Source organism: Pelophylax lessonae (assembly GCF_965119305.1).
Source record: "Pelophylax lessonae genome assembly, chromosome: 6".
In the NCBI taxonomy this organism is placed as follows: Eukaryota; Metazoa; Chordata; class Amphibia; order Anura; family Ranidae; genus Pelophylax; species Pelophylax lessonae.
Genome location: NC_138773.1, coordinates 8542282 through 8563751, shown reverse-complemented (window position 1 = coordinate 8563751; position 21470 = coordinate 8542282). Strand labels below are relative to the sequence as shown.

At 43.7% G+C, this 21470-nt stretch overlaps 2 protein-coding genes across 2 annotated transcripts in view; both read left to right on the top strand.

Moving 5' to 3' along the window:
- LOC309558391 (uncharacterized protein) overlaps window positions 1-21470 on the top strand; it is a gene marked incomplete at its 3' end in the record, with an annotated part of 897500 nt that overhangs the window by 616093 nt on the left and 259937 nt on the right. The window lies entirely within an intron of this gene.
- Window positions 11608-13548, top strand: LOC309557602 (uncharacterized protein; the record flags this gene model as incomplete). The annotated part of the gene is made up of 2 exons (XM_082260395.1): window positions 11608-11937; window positions 12754-13548. The coding sequence occupies 2 exons, from the start codon at window positions 11608-11610 to the stop codon at window positions 13546-13548; spliced, it is 1125 nt and encodes a 374-aa protein (XP_082116521.1).

Sequence of the window (21470 nt, the reverse complement as noted above, 5' to 3'; positions counted from 1 at the left end):
CCGGGGTGAAGTGGTTAATATGTGCCAGTGTTTTTTAATAATGTTGTGCACTTGAAATGAGTGTGGATGATGTTGTGATACAAATGGTAACCTTTTATCCATTCTGATCCTATTCTTTTTATTGGCTACATTTTTCCTTTCTGCTTTTATAATCTGTGCCAGGTAACCCCTCTGAATTAATTTAGTTTCCATTTCATTAAGACGTTTTTCTTGATGTCCTTGGTTGCTAACAATTCTAATAATCCTTGTTAACTGGCTTTTTGGGATGGATTTAAACACTCCAGGAGGGTGGAAGCTCTCATAGTGTAATAATTGATTAGGATCAGTCGGTTTCATAGGCGTGCGCACAGGGTGTGCCGGGTGTGCCTGGGCACACCCTAATCACCTAGGGCACATTAGCATTATCGCTCTGTTTGCCAGTGAGGAGATGGAAAAGATCTCCCTCTGACCTGCTCTGCCATAAGAGAAGTGCCACACACTTCTATTTCACTTTGCCAGCAGGGAGAGTAATGTATCGGGGCCATATACATGTAGGCAAACGCATGCATGTGTATTTAAACTTTGGGGTGCACACCCTAATGCAATAGGCTGCGCACACCTATGGGCGGTTTTGTGTACAAATCACTGACAAGTCTACCAAAAAAAGAAAGAGATAAATTGATAAAGTATCTTTAATTTGAGTGGAGTTGAATTTACGGATCTGGAAAAGGTAGCTTTAAATAATGTATTAGAATTGATACCTAGTAGATCTTTAAATACATTTCAAACTTTTATCGACATACAGAAGTATATGCGTAAATTAGGTATCAAAATACATTTTCTATCCAAACATCGTGAGATAGACAGAAAAAAGAGAAGGGGAAGTTATCCACACTGAATTACGTAATGCTTCTTTATTTAATCCCCCCTGGCAATCCAGGACCTAACTTGGCATTTTTTTAAAACATTTGGTTTTGGGACCAACCTTGTTCAATTTATTCATAAACAGCATTGAGGTCGGGATCAGTAGTTCTATATCAGTTTTTGCAGATGATACAAAATTGGGCAGGGCAATAACTGCACAGCATGAAGCAGATATCCTACAGAATGACCTGGACAAAATAACAGAGTGGGCAATGACTTGGCAAATGAGGTTTAACGTGGAGAAGTGTACATTTTTGCACTTGGGGACTAAAAACATAAAAGCACAATACACTTTAGGGGGGGGGGAACCTTTGGGGGAATCAAAAATGAAGAAAGATCTGGGAGTCTTGGTAGAGGATAGACTAAGCAATAGCATGCAATGTCAAGCGGTAGCTGCCAAAGCCGGCAGAATATTAGTGTGACGGTTCGCACCCTCACTGACAGTGAAAAAACTATGTGACAGATAAATTGATGGTTTGGACTGCTTCAGTTGGTCAGACTTGTGACAGGTGCATGTCATCAGCTCAAACACCTGTCTTCCACGCATCGTAAATTATGCTGATTTTCTCACCTATTGTTTACTGTGGGTTCTCAGTATTTACACTATAATAATGTATATTATATCTTGTTTTACCTTTGGTGCCGGCAGTCTGGGCTTCCAGGCTGACTTAAGTTCGCTGAGCTAAAATATGCATGTGAATAATAACCTTGTCTAGATGGGATTAGCCATGAGTCCGCTGTACCTCGTTAGCTATTCATTGTGTGATGTTTTGGGTAAATATTCATGTAGTGACCAACCTACTTCTAAAGTGTATAAAAGTCTGTTTGTTTTAATAAAGGAGTTAGTTGTTTCCAGTATACAAGCTAAGTTTCAGGCTAGTTTTGTATGACAGCGGCTGGGATTTGATATCTATGTTCATGACTGCGAGGAAGCCGTATACTGATGGAAGACCACAAGTACAGGGTGGGTCTGAGGTTCTGTTACAATTAGCATGCATAAAGAAAGGGATGTAGTCTAGAGATAAGACTATAATCTTTCCACTTTATAAAAGTCTGGTCCGACCGCATCTGGAGTATTCTGTCCAGTTCTGGTCACCAGTCCTCAGGAGGGATGTGTTGGAGCTGGAGAGAGTCCAGAGAAGGGCAACTAAACTAATTAGGGGATTGGAGGACCTTAATTATGAAGAGCTGTAACGCTCCTGCGTTTTTATAGTAAGCTGGATTTGCAGCTGCAGAATCTCCACTCAGTAGTCATGTAGAGATGTGTTGAAATACCAGATCCAAATCTCCAGACTCATCACTGTGGGCCTGTCTGCTTCAGCATACAGATATACACACACTCAATAAGATGTTCCTGGAGTGATGGGATGTATATGACAGTATGGAGGTGATGTGCTGAAGGGACAGGTGTGAGCAGTGACAGCAATGATAAGCACTTGATAGTAATGTTCAGGAGAGTAGTAGATGGTAATAGGTAGAATGCAGATAGGTTAGTAATCATGTATGGTAACAGGTGGTAAGGACAGCAGATGACATATACAGGATAGACTAACCCAGTGCAAGGATAGATGGTAGTAGACTCAAGAGCTAGCAATCTATGTAACAGTGCAGATGATAGAATTAGTATGCATAGATAGTAACAGTCCTTAATGTGCAGAAGTAGATAGTGTAAGTTAGTTATGGAGGAATCCCCTGTGGGGTACTTATCACTAGTAAGGTTAGTAAGTAGAGGGGCCCGGTAGTGAGGGAGTGATCCGGTAGCGAGATACGGGATCAGTAGCGAGGTTCCGGTCTGTTCCAGGTAAAGAGAATAGCTGGAGGCTCCGGCAGCATAAGACAAGGCTTGTGAGCATGCGGTAACATTGAACGAACAATGTGAGAGAGAAAGTCGGCGATTGAAATAGCCGCTCAGAGCGGCGCTCAGCGATGATGTCATCCGGCTTAAAGGTATATGCGTTCCACCTAACTAAAAAGGTGGGACGCAATATGAAAAGGAAAATGGGCAATAAGGGTACCAAAGGTACCAGAATCTTACAAGAGCGTCTGCAATCGCTTGATTTATTCTCCCTGGAGAAGAGACGCCTGAGGGGGGACATGATAGCAATTTATAAATATCTCAATGGTGATCTCAGCATAGAAAAAAAGCTATCCATTCAAAAGGATTGCATGAGGACTCGAGGGCATACAATGTGATTAGAGGAGAAGTGGTTTAACCTCAGGCAACGTGGGGGGGTCTTTACTGTTAGAGCTACAAGATTGTCGAATTCTCTACCACAAGAGGTGGTTTCTGCGGGAAGTATGGTGGCTTTCAAAAGACTCTTAGACGTACATCTCAAGGATCAGAACATTCAGGGATATGAGATATGAGTACGGCCACACACACCTACACAGGTTGAACTGGATGGACTATTGTCTTTATTCAACCTCACCTACTATGTAACTATGTAAAGGATTTGGAAAATAGTCATTTCCCTTCCAAATCGGATAATGATGTACAAGTGGGTATCCAATCCCCGTGTGGTCAGAAACAATTAATTATTAGACCAGCAGACAAGGGAGGGGGGACAGTTCTCCTGAAGAAAGAGGACTATTTAGAGAAAATGAATCGTCTATTAGGAGATAGAAACACCTATGAAGTTCTGAGGAGGGACCCCTCAGAAGCTGGATAGGAATATACTGCCTGGATATAATAATGTGGTTCTGGACAGAAAAGAGAGGGACCATTTGGTACATTTAGCACCCAGGACTCCAATTATTTATGACCTCCCTAAAATTCATAAGTGTTTAACCAAACCTCCAGGAAGAACAATAGTGAGTGGCATTGACTCACAAACTTCACGTATTGGAAAATATGTGTATTTTTTTTCCTGCAGCCTCTGAGGGACACTACCCACATGATTAACAATTTATCCCAAATATGTGTGGAGGGTGAGGCACTGCTGGTAACGGCTGATGTCTCATCCCTCTACACAGTTATACCAAATCATAAAGGATATGAGGCTGCTAAACATTTTTTGGAGGTTGATGGAAAGCTTTCCCCTGTACAGAGAGAGTTCATATTAGAACTGCTAATATTTGGTATGGAACATATTTATTTTTCTATGGAGGTGAATAGTGTTGAGCGAACACGGACTGTATTATTCGTGTTCGTACCGAATAATTGGATTTTTTGTACCCGAACACGGACACGGACACTTTACTGTATGTTCGGGTAAAAATCCGTGTTCGGTCGTTTTATTTCCGGGTTTTGCATGCTTTGGCGCTCTTTTCATGGCGGGCTTTCAACAGCCAATCAACAATCGTTTAACTGGTGTGCCTTAAGCCATCCCAGCCATGCCTGCAAATGTCTCAGTAGCTGTGATTGGCCGTCTGAAGCATGTGACCAAGTCTTTATAAGTTCGAGGCAGCCGCAGCGGCGTCATTATGCTGCTTAGATTCAGGGACAGAGCACACATCAACGTGCTGGCTGCTGATTAGGGAAAGATAGGCAGGAAAAAACCATTTGTGTCCGGATAGAATTGAGGGACAGGTCGGAGTGTTTAGGCAGGGCGAGTTGTAGGCATTTTAGGGATAGAGTCTGCTGAATTATAGGGTCAGTGTCTTCTACAAACTACAATCGATATTGCTGTGTGGGGGGTGGGGTCTGCACTCAATCCTGATCTACGATCTCTTCTCAATCCTGTTAGGGACAGAGTCTGCTGAATTTTAGGGAAACTGTGTTCTACAAACTACAATCGATATTGCTGTGTGGTGTGGGATTGGAGATAGGCAGGTGTCAGTGATCCACATCCATTTTTCTGTGTGTGAGCTGCAGTGAACACAATCTTTTTGGGCTGCAGTGAACACAATCTTTTTGGGCTGCAGTGAACACAATCTTTTTGGGCTGCAGTGAACACAATCTTTTTGGGGTGCAGTGAACAAAATCTTTTTGGGGTGCAGTGAACACAATCCTTTTTGGTGTGCAGTGAACACAATCTTTGTGGGGTGCAGTGAACAAAATCCTTTGTGGGGTGCAGTGAACACAATCTTTTTGGGGTGCAGTGAACAAAATCCTTTTTGGGGTGCAGTGAACAACATCCTTTTTGGGGTGCAGTGAACACAATCTTTTTTGGGTGCAGTGAACAAAATCCTTTGTGGGGTGCAGTGAACACAATCTTTTTGGGGTGCAGTGAACACAATCTTTTTGGGGTGGAGTGAACAACATCCTTTTTGGGGTGCAGTGAACAAAATCCTTTTTGGGGTGCAGTAAACAAAATCATTTTTGGGGTGCAGTGAACACAATCTTTTTGGGCTGCAGTGAACACAATCTTTTTGGGGTGCAGTGAACAAAATCTTTTTGGGGTGCAGTGAACACAATCCTTTTTGGTGTGCAGTGAACACAATCTTTGTGGGGTGCAGTGAACAAAATCCTTTGTGGGGTGCAGTGAACACAATCTTTTTGGGGTGCAGTGAACAAAATCCTTTTTGGGGTGCAGTGAACAACATCCTTTTTGGGGTGCAGTGAACACAATCTTTTTTGGGTGCAGTGAACAAAATCCTTTGTGGGGTGCAGTGAACACAATCTTTTTGGGGTGCAGTGAACACAATCTTTTTGGGGTGGAGTGAACAACATCCTTTTTGGGGTGCAGTGAACAAAATCCTTTTTGGGGTGCAGTGAACAAAATCATTTTTGGGGTGCAGTGAACACAATCTTTTTGGGGTGCAGTGAACACAATCTTTGTGGGGTGCAGTGAACACAATCTTTTTGGGGTGCAGTGAACACAATCTTTTTGGGGTGGAGTGAACAACATCCTTTTTGGGGTGCAGTGAACAAAATCCTTTTTGGGGTGCAGTGAACAAAATCATTTTTGGGGTGCAGTGAACACAATCTTTTTGGGGTGCAGTGAACACAATCTTTGTGGGGTGCAGTGAACACAATCTTTTTGGGGTGGAGTGAACAACATCCTTTTTGGGGTGCAGTGAACAACATCCTTTTTGGGGTGCAGTGAACACAATCTTTTTGGGGTGCAGTGAACACAATCTTTGTGGGGTACAGTGAACAGAATCTTTGTGGGGTGCAGTGAACACAATCTTTGGGGGGTACAGTGAACACAATCTTTGTGAGGTGCAGTGAACACAATCTTTGTGGGGTGCAGTGAACACAATCATTGTGGGGTGCAGTGAACTCAATCTTTGTGGGGTACAGTGAACACAATCTCATACTTCTGAAGGTTTGAGGGTGCTGCCTGTTCCATACTCCCCCTACTCCTCATCTAGCCTTTTAGGGGTACAAACAATAGTAATTGGGGCCTAGTGTGGTTGTGTACGTGTGATATACATACACTTTTTTGGGATCATATTTTCTATTCCGCTATTTAATCAAAAACCTTTGGGGATCAGTTAAATTGGGGGATAGTCTGTGTTGGTACGTGTGAGAGAGATCCACCTTTCCAAGTTGTTGGGGTTCATCTCATACTTCTGAAGGTTTGAGGGTGCTGCCTGTTCCATACTCCCCCTACTCCTAGCCTTTTAGGGGTACAAACAATAGTAATTGGGGCCTAGTGTGGTTGTGTACGTGTGATATACATACACTTTTTTGGGATCATATTTTCTATTCCGCTATTTAATCAAAAACCTTTGGGGATCAGTTAAATTGGGGGATAGTCTGTGTTGGTACGTGTGAGAGAGATCCACCTTTCCAAGTTGTTGGGGTTCATCTCATACTTCTGAAGGTTTGAGGGTGCTGCCTGTTCCATACTCCCCCTACTCCTAGCCTTTTAGGGGTACAAACAATAGTAATTGGGGCCTAGTGTGGTTGTGTACGTGTGATATACATACACTTTTTTGGGATCATATTTTCTATTCCGCTATTTAATCAAAACCCTTTGGGGATCAGTTAAATTGGGGGATAGTCTGTGTTGGTACGTGTGAGAGAGATCCACCTTTCCAAGTTGTTGGGGTTCATCTCATACTTCTGAAGGTTTGAGGGTGCTGCCTGTTCCATACTCCCCCTACTCCTCATCTAGCCTTTTAGGGGTACAAACAATAGTAATTGGGGCCTAGTGTGGTTGTGTACGTGTGATATACATACACTTTTTTTGGATCATATTTTCTATTCCGCTATTTAATCAAAAACCTTTGGGGATCAGTTAAATTGGGGGATAGTCTGTGTCGGTACGTGTGAGAGAGATCCACCTTTCCAAGTTGTTGGGGTTCATCTCATACTTCTGAAGGTTTGAGGGTGCTGCCTGTTCCATACTCCCCCTACTCCTCATCTAGCCTTTTAGGGGTACAAACAATAGTAATTGGGGCCCAGTGTGGTTGTGTACGTGTGATATACATACACTTTTTTTGGATCATATTTTCTATTCCGCTATTTAATTTAACTGGGCCTCCATGCGAGACCTGTGTGCCTTTTTTGAGTACTCCACCAACATGGCCAGTGGCAATGACGCCGTTCTCAGCTTAACTATCCCACTTCTATGCCTCCTTGAAAAAACAATTCGGGCGATGATGGAAGAGGATGTGGCACAGGATGAGGAGGAGGAGGAGGATGAAGAGGTAACATTTCCAAGGCTTTCAGGGCAGTCATTCGCAAGGGGCTCCGAGGGTGGGTTCCTGCACACGCAAACGCCAGGGACGCAATTGTCCAGCAGGGGCACAGTTCTGGAGGATGAGGAGGATGAGGAGGAGGAGGAGCTGGAGGAGGAGATGGAACCATGTTCACAGCAGGGTGGCACCCAGGCCAGCTCATGGCCATCACTGGTGCGTGGCTGGGGGGATACAGAGGACACGGACGATACACCTCCCACAGAGGACAGCCTTTCGTTGCCTCTGGGCAGCCTGGCACACATGAGCGATTACATGCTGCAGTGTCTCCACAACGACCGCCGAGTTGCCCACATTCTAACTTGTGCTGATTACTGGGTGGCCACGCTGCTGGATCCCCGTTACAAGGACAACGTACCGTCCTTAATTCACTCACTGGAGCGCGATCGCAAGATGCGCGAGTACAAGCGCACGCTGGTAGACGCCATGCTGCTGGCATTCCCATCTGACAGCGGGGCCACAGTGGAAGCACAAGGCAGAGGAGGAGGAGGAGGAGGTCGCCAACGCAACCAGGGCACCGCCAGCACCTCAGAAGGCAGGGTTAGCATGGCCGAAATGTGGAAAAGCTTTGTCAGCACGCCACAACAAACAGCAGCACCAGCAGCTCAGATGGAACGTCTTAGCAGGAGGCAGCATTTTACCAACATGGTGGAGCAGTATGTGTGCACACGCCTACATGTAGTGAATGACGGGTCTGCCCCCTTCAACTTCTGGGTCTCCAAATTGGGCACATGGCTTGAGCTTGCCCTTTACGCCTTGGAGGTGCTGGCGTGCCCTGCAGCCAGTGTATTATCTGAACGGGTATTTAGCACGGCTGGGGGCGTTATAACAGACAAGCGCAGCCGCCTGTCCAGAGACAATGTGGACAAGCTCACGTTCATTAAAATGAACCAGGCATGGATCCCACGGGACTTTTCCGTACCTTATGCAGAATAGCAATGGATACCGACCTTACCCACCCATTGTTCCATTTTTGCTCTTTCTCACTCTTTTGGGGTGTACCCTCATTTAAAATTTTTGAAAAGAAGCAGTGTTGGCTACCTCGTCCTCCTCCTCAGGGCCAGATTAATGTAGGGGCTATTGGAGCTGCAGCTCCAGGCCCCTACCTTTTATATAGGCCCCGGGTTGGCCATATTCACTGTTACCGCTCTTCTGTCACTTGTAAACACAGAAGTCTGGCTTCTATGCTCGCTTCCCCAGGCAGCACCCTCAGAACCTCCCCACACAGCGTGAAGGCCGGACAAGGAGGGACAGTTGGCGATGCATGGATGTGTTTATGGGCTTCAGAGACAGCATCCCATGTTGAATTAGGCATGCATGGCTGCACCCTTCCTCCTCTGGGTGCATGGCAAGGCACGGCCCTTAAGGCCCTTCAAAATCCTCAGCACCAAGCCCATGATGCTGTTAATCCGGCCCTGGTCCTCCTCCACCGCCGCTTCCACCTACACCGCCCATAGGTGTGCGCAGCCTATTGCATTAAGGTGTGCACCCCAAAGTTGAAATACACATGCATGTGTTTGCCAGCAGGGAGAGTAATGTATCGGGGCCATGTACCTGTAGGCAAGGAGAAATAGAGCAGAGCAGGTCCCAGGGAGATCTTTCCCATCTCCTCACTGGCAATGCTATGTGCCCTAGGTGATTAGGGTGTGCCCAGGCACACCCAGCACACCCTGTGCGCACGCCTATGTCACCGCTAGGCTTGTGACGGTATCAGATTTTCATGCTGCGATTAATTGATTAAGGTTTTGCCACGGTATACGGTATTATCACGGTATTCTATTATTAAATTTAAATTATTAAATTTCCACCTCACTTCAATTTCATTGCTGAATTTAGGGGCTTTGGTTCACTTATGCACATTATTATATAGTCAGTCAGTACAGACTCTGTGAACCAGGCCTAAAATAGGTCATCAAGCAGTGTCTGGCCTAACTGGTGATAGCTGGTTCTGGCGCTCGGCTCCGATCCGATGGCCTGGTCATTAAGAGGGCAAATCCTTGTGGTCAAGAAGTGGTTAAACCTGAAGGAGGTGTTGTTTATAAATTACTTTACTATTGCTTTAGGCCTGGTTCACATGTATGCGGGTTGGTGGTTCACATTTGCACAGGCATAGCAGCCCATTGATTTGAATGGGCTGCTATGCCCTCATTTTCCGCAGAAAAAAGGTGCATGCAGCATTTTTTTAAAATTCAGTGGCCTTGAAATCCATCCTGCTTTTGCACCATGCGACTAACCTGCAGTTCCTGCTCTGGCAAGCTTTCTGCATTTTTTGTATACGTGGGCACGGCATTTAAAAATAAACAGTTTGCGTGTGCAGCAACGGCAGGTAAGTCGCATGGTGCAAAAGAAGGATGGATTTCATGGCCACTGCATTTTTTTAAATTCTGCATGCACCTTTTTTCAGCTGAAAACGCAGGCATAGCAGCTCAAGCCCATTCACATCAATGGGCTGCTATGCCTGTGCAAATGTGGGCCCCCAACCCGCATACATGTGAACCAGGCCTAAAGCAATAGTAAAGTCATTAATTGGTTAAACCTGCAGGAGGACCGGTGTTTTTATCTATTAATGACTTTACTATTGCTTTAGGCCTGGTTCACATGTATGCGGGTTGGGGGCCCACATTTGCACAGGCATAGCAGCCCATTGATGTGAATGGGCTTGAGCTGCTATGCCTGCGTTTTCAGCTGAAAAAAGGTGCATGCAGAATTTAAAAAAATGCAGTGGCCATGAAATCCATCCTTCTTTTGCACCATGCGACTTACCTGCCGTTGCTGCACACGCAAACTGTTTATTTTTAAATGCCGTGCCCACGTATACAAAAAATGCAGAAAGCTTGCCAGAGCAGGAACTGCAGGTTAGTCGCATGGTGCAAAAGCAGGATGGATTTCAAGGCCACTGAATTTAAAAAAAATGCTGCATGCACCTTTTTTCTGCGGAAAATGAGGGCATAGCAGCCCGTTCAAATCAATGGGCTGCTATGCCTGTGCAAATGTGGGCCGCCAACCCACATACATGTGAACCGCCAACCCGCATACATGTGAACCACCAACCCGCATACATGTGAACCAGGCCTAAAGCAATAGTAAAGTCATTAATAGATAAAAACACCGGTCCTCCTGCAGGTTTAACCACTTCTGGATCGCAAGGATTTGCCCCTTTAAAGACCAGGCCATCGGATCAGAGCGCCAGGACCAGTCATCACCAGGTAGGCCAGACACTGCTTGATGGCTATATAATAATGTAATGTGGGCTGCTAGGCGTGTGTGTGTGTATATATATATTTATTAGAGCTGCACGATTCTGGCCAAAATGAGAATCACGATTTTTTAGCTTGGAATAAAGATCACGATTCTCTCACGATTCTCTGTGTAACAAAAAAAAAAAAAATTGGGATAACTTTACTGTTACGTTTTTTTTTTTTTTTTTATTCATTAAAGTCTAATCATTGCGTTTGAAAGACTGCTGCGCAAATACAGTGTGACATAAAATATTACAACAATCGCCATTTTATTCTGTAGGGTCTCTGCTAAAAAAATATATAAAATGTTTGGGGGTTCTAAGTACTTTTCTAGCAAAAAAAAAACTGATTTTAACTTGCAAGCAGCAAGTGTCAGAAAAAGATCCAGTCTTTAAGAGGTTAAACTTCCTTTCTCCCTGGCAGAGGGAAGGAAAAGATACAAATGTAATCATTTTTGTTTATAGTTAGGAGACTTAAGCAGGCCATACACGTTTCGAATTTCGTACGATTTGTCGTTCGATAAACGCAAGCGCCAGTCGTGCACATCGTCGAGTGTACCATCAATGTGATTCGAAAATCGTACGACAAAACACTTCTTCCTTCTGCAAGTATAGGAAGTGATGCAATGTTGTCTTGACCTTTTAACCACACCTCCACTGGGCACTCCCCCTACAGTTAAAAGTCGGATCGTGTCATTTGCGAACAGAGCAATCATTCGCCACAGCATACGACTATTCTCAGCAATAAAATGCCATTCAAGAGGTATAATAGGAATCAGAAAATGGCAGCAATGGTTATTGCATTGATTGCTTTGGAGGAGGAGAAGAAAAAGAAGAAAAATAGAAGGAAGAGCAGAGTGTGGGCCAAAGACTGGCTCATGCAACGAGAGCAATTTTCACATGTAAACCTGCTAACAAACCTCAGAGAAAATAATCCTGAGGATTACCGTAATTATTTGCGGATGACCCAGCAGTCCTTTGACATGCTATTAGCTCTTGTGCAGCCACATATCACCAAACAGGACACCTGCATGAGAAAATCTATTAGTGCAGAGGAGAGGCTCATGGCAACCCTGCGTTTTTTGGCAACAGGCAGGTCTTATGAAGACCTGAAGTTCACCACTGGAATCTCTGCCCAATCCTTGGGAAGAATCATACCTGAGACGTGTCAGGCCATAGTGAAGGTGCTCCAGCCACAGTATTTAAAGGTAATTATAAAAATTACAACTTAAATTAGTAAGAATATTACTGCAAACATAAGTCAAATTTTGTGAGTACATCAATTTTATTAAAAAAATATGTAACTTCCTGTACACGGTTGTCTGAAAAAGTTTGTATTTTCTTAAATCAATACATACCCATTTCCAAATCATTATTATGAAAATATATAATTCTTAAACAATAACCAATAAAAAAGGAACAAATACACCAAAGAAATGCAATAATATTGAGCAACATATCTAGAATTTTTTTTTACAGATTTGTGTATTGGGGGCCATGAAACCAAGAACCTTGAGGTGGTTCAGGACGCACTGACCAGCTTGGGTTTCCCTGTGATTGAGACATATTTGGGTGCCAATATTGGCCAGATGTTACAGGTGGAGCAGATGTTACAGGTGGAGCAGATGTTACAGGTGGAGGAGATGTACATCCCTGATATCCTATTATATCTGTGTTAGGTGTAAGATTGCCCTTTAGTCCAATGGCAATCATTTTATGCATTAAAGCTTCACAAATGTCTCGTTGCTCCATGGACATTCTCCGTAATTTGTGTGCAACCAGATGACCCACAGCATCACATTCATCATCTTTCTGCTTCATGATAGATGATGCATCCTTCAGCAAACTGGCAGTATCGTAGTCAAGATTTCTCTTCTTTCCTCTTTGAGTTCTCTGAGTTGATGTTCCTGGCTGCTCTGATACTGGGCTTGGTGTATCCTATAGAAACCAAAAAAATTAAGAAGAAAATATGATCACTAATTATCATTAAAACATGTTTTAATTTTTTTCTATCTTGCCAACAGTTTCCTTCTAAATCTGAAGAATGGAAAGAAGTTGCCAAAGAATTCCAGGACATGTGGAATTTCCCCAATTGTGGTGGCGCAATTGATGGGAAACATGTGAGAATTACACCACCAGCACATTCAGGATCCTATTTTTACAACTATAAAGGGTTCTTCAGCATAATTCTAATGGCAATTGTGAATGCCAAATATGAATTTATGTACTTGGATATAGGGAAAAATGGAAGAAACTCGGATGGAGGTGTGATAGAGCGCAGTCCATTTATGCATCGATTAAAAGAAGGAATGTTGCATCTTCCATCTTCCAGTGAGACAGTTGAGGGCCTTAATTTTGTGTTCATTGGGGACGATGCATTTGCCTTACATGAACACCTGTTGAAACCCTATCCCTTGCGCAATTTAACTGCTCCCCAGAAAATCTTTAATTATAGATTGTCTAGGGCGAGAAGGGTGGTAGAAAATGCATTTGGGATCATGGCCAGCAGATTCCGCATTTTCCACACCGCCATTAATGTTACAGTTGAAAAAATTGACATAATAGTGGAGTGCTGCTGTATGTTACACAATTATTTAAGAAGCACAACTGTGTCATATATGCCATCAACTGCAGTTGATATTGAAGATCTTACCAGTGGCACAATTGTGCCAGGTGATTGGCGAAATGACAGCAGTGGCATGGTAAATTTAGCTCCTGCAAGGCCTAGGCTACCAACTGCAAATGCACGTCAAAATCGCATTCATTACACAGATTATTTTATGGGTAGTGGTGCAGTTGCATGGCAGGATCGCATATAATCATATGTATTATATTTTGTAAGAAATGACTTGCTCTAAATAAAGACAGCTTAATAAATCATATACAATATATGAGTATTCTTTATTCTAGTTTTTGTTACATTCTACTATGACTGGCCCATGAGGCAGAAGGACCCCTGACCCTATAGTTGTTTCATTGGGCCCTCCAACCCCCCCCCCCCCAAAGAAAAAATATTGTGAATTAAACGAAAATTTGGATATACCTGTGTCTGAGTCTGTGTCTGTGTCTGTGACATTTCCTCTGCTTCTGGGTCAGATATCAAACTGGAGTCTGATGCTGCACTTGGTGGCAGAGTGCAATGGGACTCTCTTGGATCATCTGTGTCAGCAAGAAACATCAGGTCTTTGAAGTACCACAAACGTGGGACATAGACATCATCAGCCCCTGCTCCAGATTTCTTGGATGCTTGTATTTTTTTATACTCCTTTTTAAAAACAGTCCGCAAGTTAGCAATCTTGTGCTTTACATATAGGTCATTTGGATCTTTGCAAACCTCTTTACATAGCTCCTTTAGTTCTTTGATGGCCTCATCACGCTTATATCTATTAGAATAATCCCTGGATTTCACATCCCATAAGCACGAAAATTCTCTGTATTTATCAATGAATTGGGGAAGGAACTCAGTAGATGTGAATGTGAGAGGCATTTTCCTTTAAAAAAAAAAAAATATATATATATATATTTTACTAAGTTACCTTGCAAAGCCTTGTTATACATGTGTAAAATATAACACATAATGATTTTGCACATTAATAATGACTAAATAAGAAGAATAAATAATACTTAAGACAATAGAACTAACACGATATGCAAGTTTCATGCAGCCTGTTCATATAATGGATGAGCCATGTGCCATGAATCGTGACTGAGATAAATTTGGACAGGAGTGAGGTCTAATTTTTAGCCTTTTTGAACAGCTCCTATACTGCAAAAGGACTTCTATCAGTAATAAAATAGCATATATTTACATTATAACACAGTATTTCCGTAGAAAAAGTGAAATATGCAATGGAGAGTCAGCATTTTGAACTTACCTCAGGGATGTGTGTTCAGCGTTCTCTGCACGAATAGACTTTCCTACGTCCCGAAAAGTCGCTGCATATTCGTGCAATGCGCACGTGCGTTATATACCATGTACAGGCCCCGCCTCTTCTTTCTTTCGGGGGCTTGTGGGAGAAATCATGGCAGAGGGACAAGACATGGCAGCTTCTCAGAGCGAAAGATCTGGGACAGATGAGGAGCAGGAAATCGTGGAGGTGGAAGAAGGTCACCAGACAACCATTGTGACAAGCCCCAGGAAGAAGAAAGCCACCAACATGTCTTTGGAGGAGATGGTGGACATGGTGAACATTCTTCAAAAGAAGGATTATGACTGTCGGAAGCAAGTCTACCCTAAAAAAAATGTGAGAAAAGATCAAATTCTGGAGAAAGTTCTACGTGTCCTACAGAAAAACCATGGTGTTGAACGCACTAAAGATCAAGTGAGAAAACGCTGGTCTGACTTAAAATCCAGAGAATCCCATCAGCTAAGGAAAATCAAGAAAATTCTTCAAAAAAGTAAGTATAAACTTTTTAACAAGAATGTATGATGTTCTTGGGTTTTTCTGTGTGAGTGTATGTTCTGTATATGCCATGTGACATGTGCATGCAGAGAGTGCATACTACACAGCTTGCATCATTGTGATTTTCTATGCATATCTATAGTGTATTTTTGTCTTCTATACAGAAAAAATATGCATAGTGTGATTGCATTTAAATATATGTATAGTATTTGAAGTTAAATACATGTATTTATTAATTTTCAAAGGACATTCTAGAAAGGCCCATGCAGAGGCGGGAAATGAACAGCAGACAAGTGCAGAGTCTGAGATGACGACTGACACAACACTGATATGTCTCACACCAGTTGAAGGCAGTGATTGGAGCAGCATTGCCACCAGTTCAGGTACATAACCAAATGTCACATAAACGTATGCTCATTATAACGTTTAGACTGTGATTTTTATGATTTTTCATGTTTTCTTATAGGCTTTACAATGTCTACTGCTGGCAGTTCTTCATTCACTTCTGCATCTGCAAACCGCATGATTGCTGATTTAATGCAAATCAATTCAGATATTGAGAAAGTTTGCAATAAAATGAAATTGGTTCAAGGCAGGATTTCTGATGTGATAGACCAATTAGCAAAGGTTTAAATACTCTGGAAACAAAAATTTTTTTTTAAGACCATGTTTCGTTATGGCACTTTAAAAAATAAAAATGGTTGTTATAAAGTAGGGGCCCATTCACACTGTCCGCATGCACCCACGTACTCCATTCTGCTGAAAGGGGGGTCCACGCCCAAATCCCCTATGAGCAGGTGTCTGACAGCTCTTTCTCTGCTCTTTGTGCAGAGACAGAGCTGTCAGAACCCCACCGTTCTCTTTTGGGGACCACCAGTCCATTTTCATCATATCCATCCGATCCGCCTGACAGATGTAAATGATAATTTCCATCCGTCAGGCTTTGATCGGGTCGGATAGCAGCGGATGTCAGTGGACATGTTTCCACTGACATTCGCTGCCCTATGGGGATGCATGGAACATTCCAATGAGTTCCGCCTGACAACATGACAGGCGAATCTCATTGGATTGTGTGAAAGGGCCCTTGCTCTGACTTGCACTTTATTAAAAATAAAATTGCACTATGTGACTGTTTATGTACTTTTGTACTGTTAAATTTTGGCTGTATGTACATATTTACTAACTATATTCATGTACATATGTACAAGCTTTTAAGATCCTAAATAGGGAAATGTTTGTGTGCTGGACATGCGCAACTACGCTTTTTGTTTATTGTTCATCAATAAATTGATGGTTATTTTGAAATTGGTTTCAAGTGTCTTTATTTCATGCATTATGTGATATCAACTGTATACACAGCTATTGATCTTTATGGTAGTATAGACAATGACATTCTCATCAAAATAATCTACTGTTAAAATGACAATTAGGATAACCATATGTTATTAATGACAAACAATATTGGAACATATACATCCTGCAGAAAGAAAACTTGCTGTACCATTTATTCTGCAGCTGTACAACAATGCAGTGGGTCCGTTTATTGAAAAAAGGTGTTAAAAGTCATTTTGCAATACACATACTTTTGTGTTTACACTTTTCATGCACACATATTGGCCTCTTAGCAGAGTTTGCTTGAACATATAATATTTGATGTATTGCGGTTTTTCGGCTGAACAGTCGTCCGTGTTGATATTCTTTTTATTTACCTTCCGGGTCATTCTTTTCGGAAACATGCGCAGTTGTGTGTTGTTCTGTGGAATCGAACGACTAAACCACTAATGATACGAAAATTGGACAAATTTCGCGGAAAAACCCAACATGTTGGATATGTGAATTTTTGCTGTCGTACGAAAAACGCATAGTTTACATACCACACTAACGATACGAAAATCGTTCGATAACACTGGCATTTACGATTTTCGGACGATATTCGTATCGTCTATGGCCTGCTTTAATGCTGAAAGGTGTTAGCTGAGTGAGTGAATGAGTCATCCAGCTCACTGAAATGTATCAATTCACAAGTCAGGCAGACTTGACAGAGAAACTCGGTATTTTAAAAATGCCACAATAACAATACCGTGGCTATGCAATACCGCGATATATCGAATTACCGAAAACCGGCATATGTCTAGTCACCGCCACATCCACCACCACCTCAACCTCCCTCCTACTCCATATGGGCCTCGTCCTTCAGAGATGAAGAAGAACATTGTTTTATTTTTCTGTTTTTTTTTGTTGTTTTAAGTTATTTCCCTATCCACATTTGTTTGCAGAGCACTTGCCATGCTCTTAATTACGTTTTGCTGCCATTTGCAGCACTCTAGCCCTTTCCTTTGGTGTTTTAGAGCCATTTTAGTGCCTTAAAGTTCGGGTCCCCATTGACTTCAATGGGGTTCGGTGTCCGGGAAAAGTTCGGTAAAAGTCCGGGACACGGACCCGGACTTTTTTTTAAAGTTCGGCCGAACCCGTCGAACACGGACATCTAGGTGTTCGCTCAACCCTAGAGGTGAATTCTACCTTCAGCACACTGGCCTTTTTCATTTGGAAGGGTGACAGTGAGTCGTTACACACCTTTATGAATAATTTAAATAAAAATACAATACAGCCAATTATTTTCTTGATTTGGTAATATACAGAGATGGGAACCAAGTTCTTACTAAAACACATTTCAAACAAACTGATAGAAATGGCTTTATGGCACATTATAATTGTCATTATCCTACGTGGTTGGGAGCCATCCCTAAGGGGCAATTTTGAAGATTGAGGCATAATAGCTCCAGGAGAGAGGATTATTTGGTCCAAGTTAACATGCTGAAGGATAGATTTATTCAGAAGGGTTACTCCCATGTAGGGATGAGCTTCGAGTTCGGGTCGAAGCTAAGTTCGACTCGAACATCGGTCGTTCAATCGTTCGTCGAATGACGAACAAATGTGCTTTCTTCGCAGGAAATTTGAGTTTCCCATAATGCACTGCATGCGCGCCGCGCAAGCAGCGCATTATGTGATTAGCCAAAGCATGCACCCTGACCTCATGCTTTGGCCAATCAAATGATCTCTGTCATAATTGGACTAAAGGCAGGCTGCCTTTAGCCAATCATGGCTGAGGGGCCAAGTACATGCCCCACCCTACATAAAGGCTGCTCGCGCAGCCGCAGCATGTAGTGTCATTGTGCGGGCGATGAGACAGGGACAGGCACACGATTGAGGAAGGGAGAGAGTAGTTTTTTTTGGAGTTTATCAGACAGTGCAGAGACATTGCTAGCAGTGTAGGGAGGGCGCAGTTGCTGTGGGAGAGAGATTTCTTTCTTTACATCATATCAGACAGTGCAGCGCCAATGAGTGAGTAGCAGTGTAGGGAGGGCCAGGTACATGTGTGAGGTAGGGAGCGATTTATTTCTTTACATCAGATACCAGTCAGAGTATTGTTCATTGGTCAGTTGTGGAACATTCTATAATCATCACAGACCTCTAGGATTAGAGATCACTTCAGATATCAGCCAGAGTATTCATTGCTTAGTTGTGGAACATTCTATAATCATCACAGACCTCTAGGATTAGAGATCACTTCAGATATCAGCCAGAGTAATCATTGGTCAGTTGTGGTCGGTTAATTAATGATGATTAGAACTGCGAGTATGGATAAAGTCGGTGTGGTGTGCCGGAACCGACGTAGGGGGTAGGCCTGTAAATAAAAGAGGGCCCCCCCCCCGAGTATCAATAAAAAAGGGTGAAGGTGGGTGGGGTGACGGCGTGTGACGCGGCAGGCAGGGAGGGGAGGAGCAGCATCTTAAAGGCACGCTAACTCCTCCCACAAATACAGGCCTGCGGCCTAACACTTGTGGTGGGTTAATTAATGATGATTAGAACTGCGAGTATGGATAAAGTCGGTGTGGTGTGCCGGAACCGACGTAGGGGGTAGGCCTGTAAATAAAAGAGGGCAAAAATGGAAGCAGTAAACACACTTATTCATGACAAAACTTATGACACAAGATTCTTGAAGGCTAACCTTACCTCTTACCCAGGTGTGGGGTGTATGCATGGAAAATAGCTGATTCCCACCGCCTTGGTTCTAGATTATGTGCCCTGGCGTATTGGCACTAGAAGCAGCTGAAGCCGCCCCTGTTCTGAACGAATGTCCGGAATGCGATGAGGGGTCCCAGCCTAATTCAATGCACAATGAGCGAAAGTAAAATATGAATTAAGCAGTGGTTAGGGGGCTACCTGACAGGGAAAATAGCGGAGAGCGGCTGGGAGTGTCCTGAGCTGGTAGATGTTCTGGAATCCAATTGGGCACCAGTTATCCTCGGTCGGGTAGAAGGGGATGCCAACAGATGGTATATCTGCCCGGCCTTTGAACGTCGGAGTAAAAGGACAATAGTCCTCTATCTACCTAAAACCTCTGAGGAGGCACGATTGCCTATATGACTGGGTTGCAAAGGTGAATTTCCCGGGACTAAGGAACCCATAGAGGCTAAATAAATGGAGGTTGATGACTAGGTTGTATGAGGTACGAATGGTGATGTGACCAGTACGCCAGAAAGGTACAGAATTTCCCATCTATGGGCAAACGCTGTAGTCTCGTGATGATCTACCTTGCAAAACCTTCAATACATCCTTCACCAGGCAAGCCCTGAGGAAAGGAGAAAGGCTTGGAGCAGATGATAAGGCATGGATTGCATGCCAGACAAAGTAAAGTTGAACGTGTTGTATGAAGTCTGAGCTGAAAGGAGGCAAAACAGCGAATGCAACCATGGTCTAACTGAACGACCGTGTAAGACTAATTCTACGGAGAACCTTGGAAGATGGTCATGGCTCTGTCGTAGCCCTCCTGGTGTTCGCAGACAAGGCTACCCGACAATTGACACTGTGATCCAAATCCGGGCTAGCCCAGGATCAACTTGCCGAACTTGGGGAACTTGTGATGTGTTCGCAGAAGAGGAAGAACTGAAAGGTGGCCGCCAACCAGGTCAGCCAGCGAACTAGCCTCATTATCAAAAAAGATGAACGGCCCTAACTGATTACGTCGCAGGCTGCCTAGTTGACACTGTAACACTTCGCAGCCATACCTGTCCAGGATTTCCCCCATGCGGAAGCCGCTGTCACTATTAGGTAAATTCCTAATAAAGCCGAAGTCTCGCGAGAGGCAAGTAAGCCAAGAGACTCTTCCGGCCAACAAACACATAACCAAGAGTTTATATGTTGCTGCAAACCCGGTACCAGCGGCTGCGTCCGTCCAGACACTGGGGATTGGGCGGATCACGGTGGAATGAACATGGAGACCCCATACCATTGTACCAGGAATTCCATCCCCATGGCCAGGAACGCCCTAGCCGGGGAATCTGAGTGACCAAAGTTCATCTGAAAGGCCCGGTAATAAGCCCAACTGCCTGGAAATAAAAGACCTACCTTGGGGAATAATGCACATTGCAAAGCTCAAGAACCTACCAGAATGTAGATCCTTACGTGTAAAAGTTCCAACTGTAGGAACCTGACTACGTCCTATCGAAACGCCCGAACTTGACCACGGGGAGACTAGACTGCGTGGTGTTGGAACGAGTTTGATGCCTAAAGGACTGGTCCCGTAGTGGGTTCAGTAGTCTTGACCAGTGACGGGGGGTCGCCTAAGGTAGTAACAGTGCTACAGTGCCTTTGACTGACAGGGTTGCAGTCGCCATGTACGACCAACAGGAAATCAACCACATGGTGTAACATCGTGGGGCACCTCGAAAAAAAGAGGAGGAACCAGCAGAGAGTCTCAGCAATGTGTCGAATCTTCCTGGGCTACTCTAGGCCCCAAACGTGAGACTAACAGCAAAGCAACATTCCTCTGCCCTTGACACCATGAACGTGCCATAAGGAGGGACGAATGGGTAACAATTCGAAAGCGTAGGAGTAATCGGACTAACTGAGCCATGCTGCCCTACCTGCCTTCAAGATTGCTTGAATGGCATAACCACGGTGATATAGTAAAGAGAGAATTGGTAGATGGAATGAGGGCAAATTCAGGCTCAGGTAGTGGACGAACGAAGAGCAAACAGATTAATGACAAGATGTTTATTGGAATATGCGCTGGTGGCTATCCCAATCGAGTTTGTGCGCCAGGGGGCTTAGAAGGCACATGGATTTGGCATGGGCCCGAAAGCATATGGAACAGACATGCAGTAGTCTGCAGGCGCTAAAATTACAGGCGCCTTCATTAAGGTTATTGCATAATTGAGCCAAATGAATGACGGGACGACCAAGCTTGTCCCTTGGCTACGTTAACCAGGCTTACTAGCTCCCCCCTGAGGAACCAGGAAAGGAGGGATCGGCTTCTGAGGGGCACAGGTCGGCAG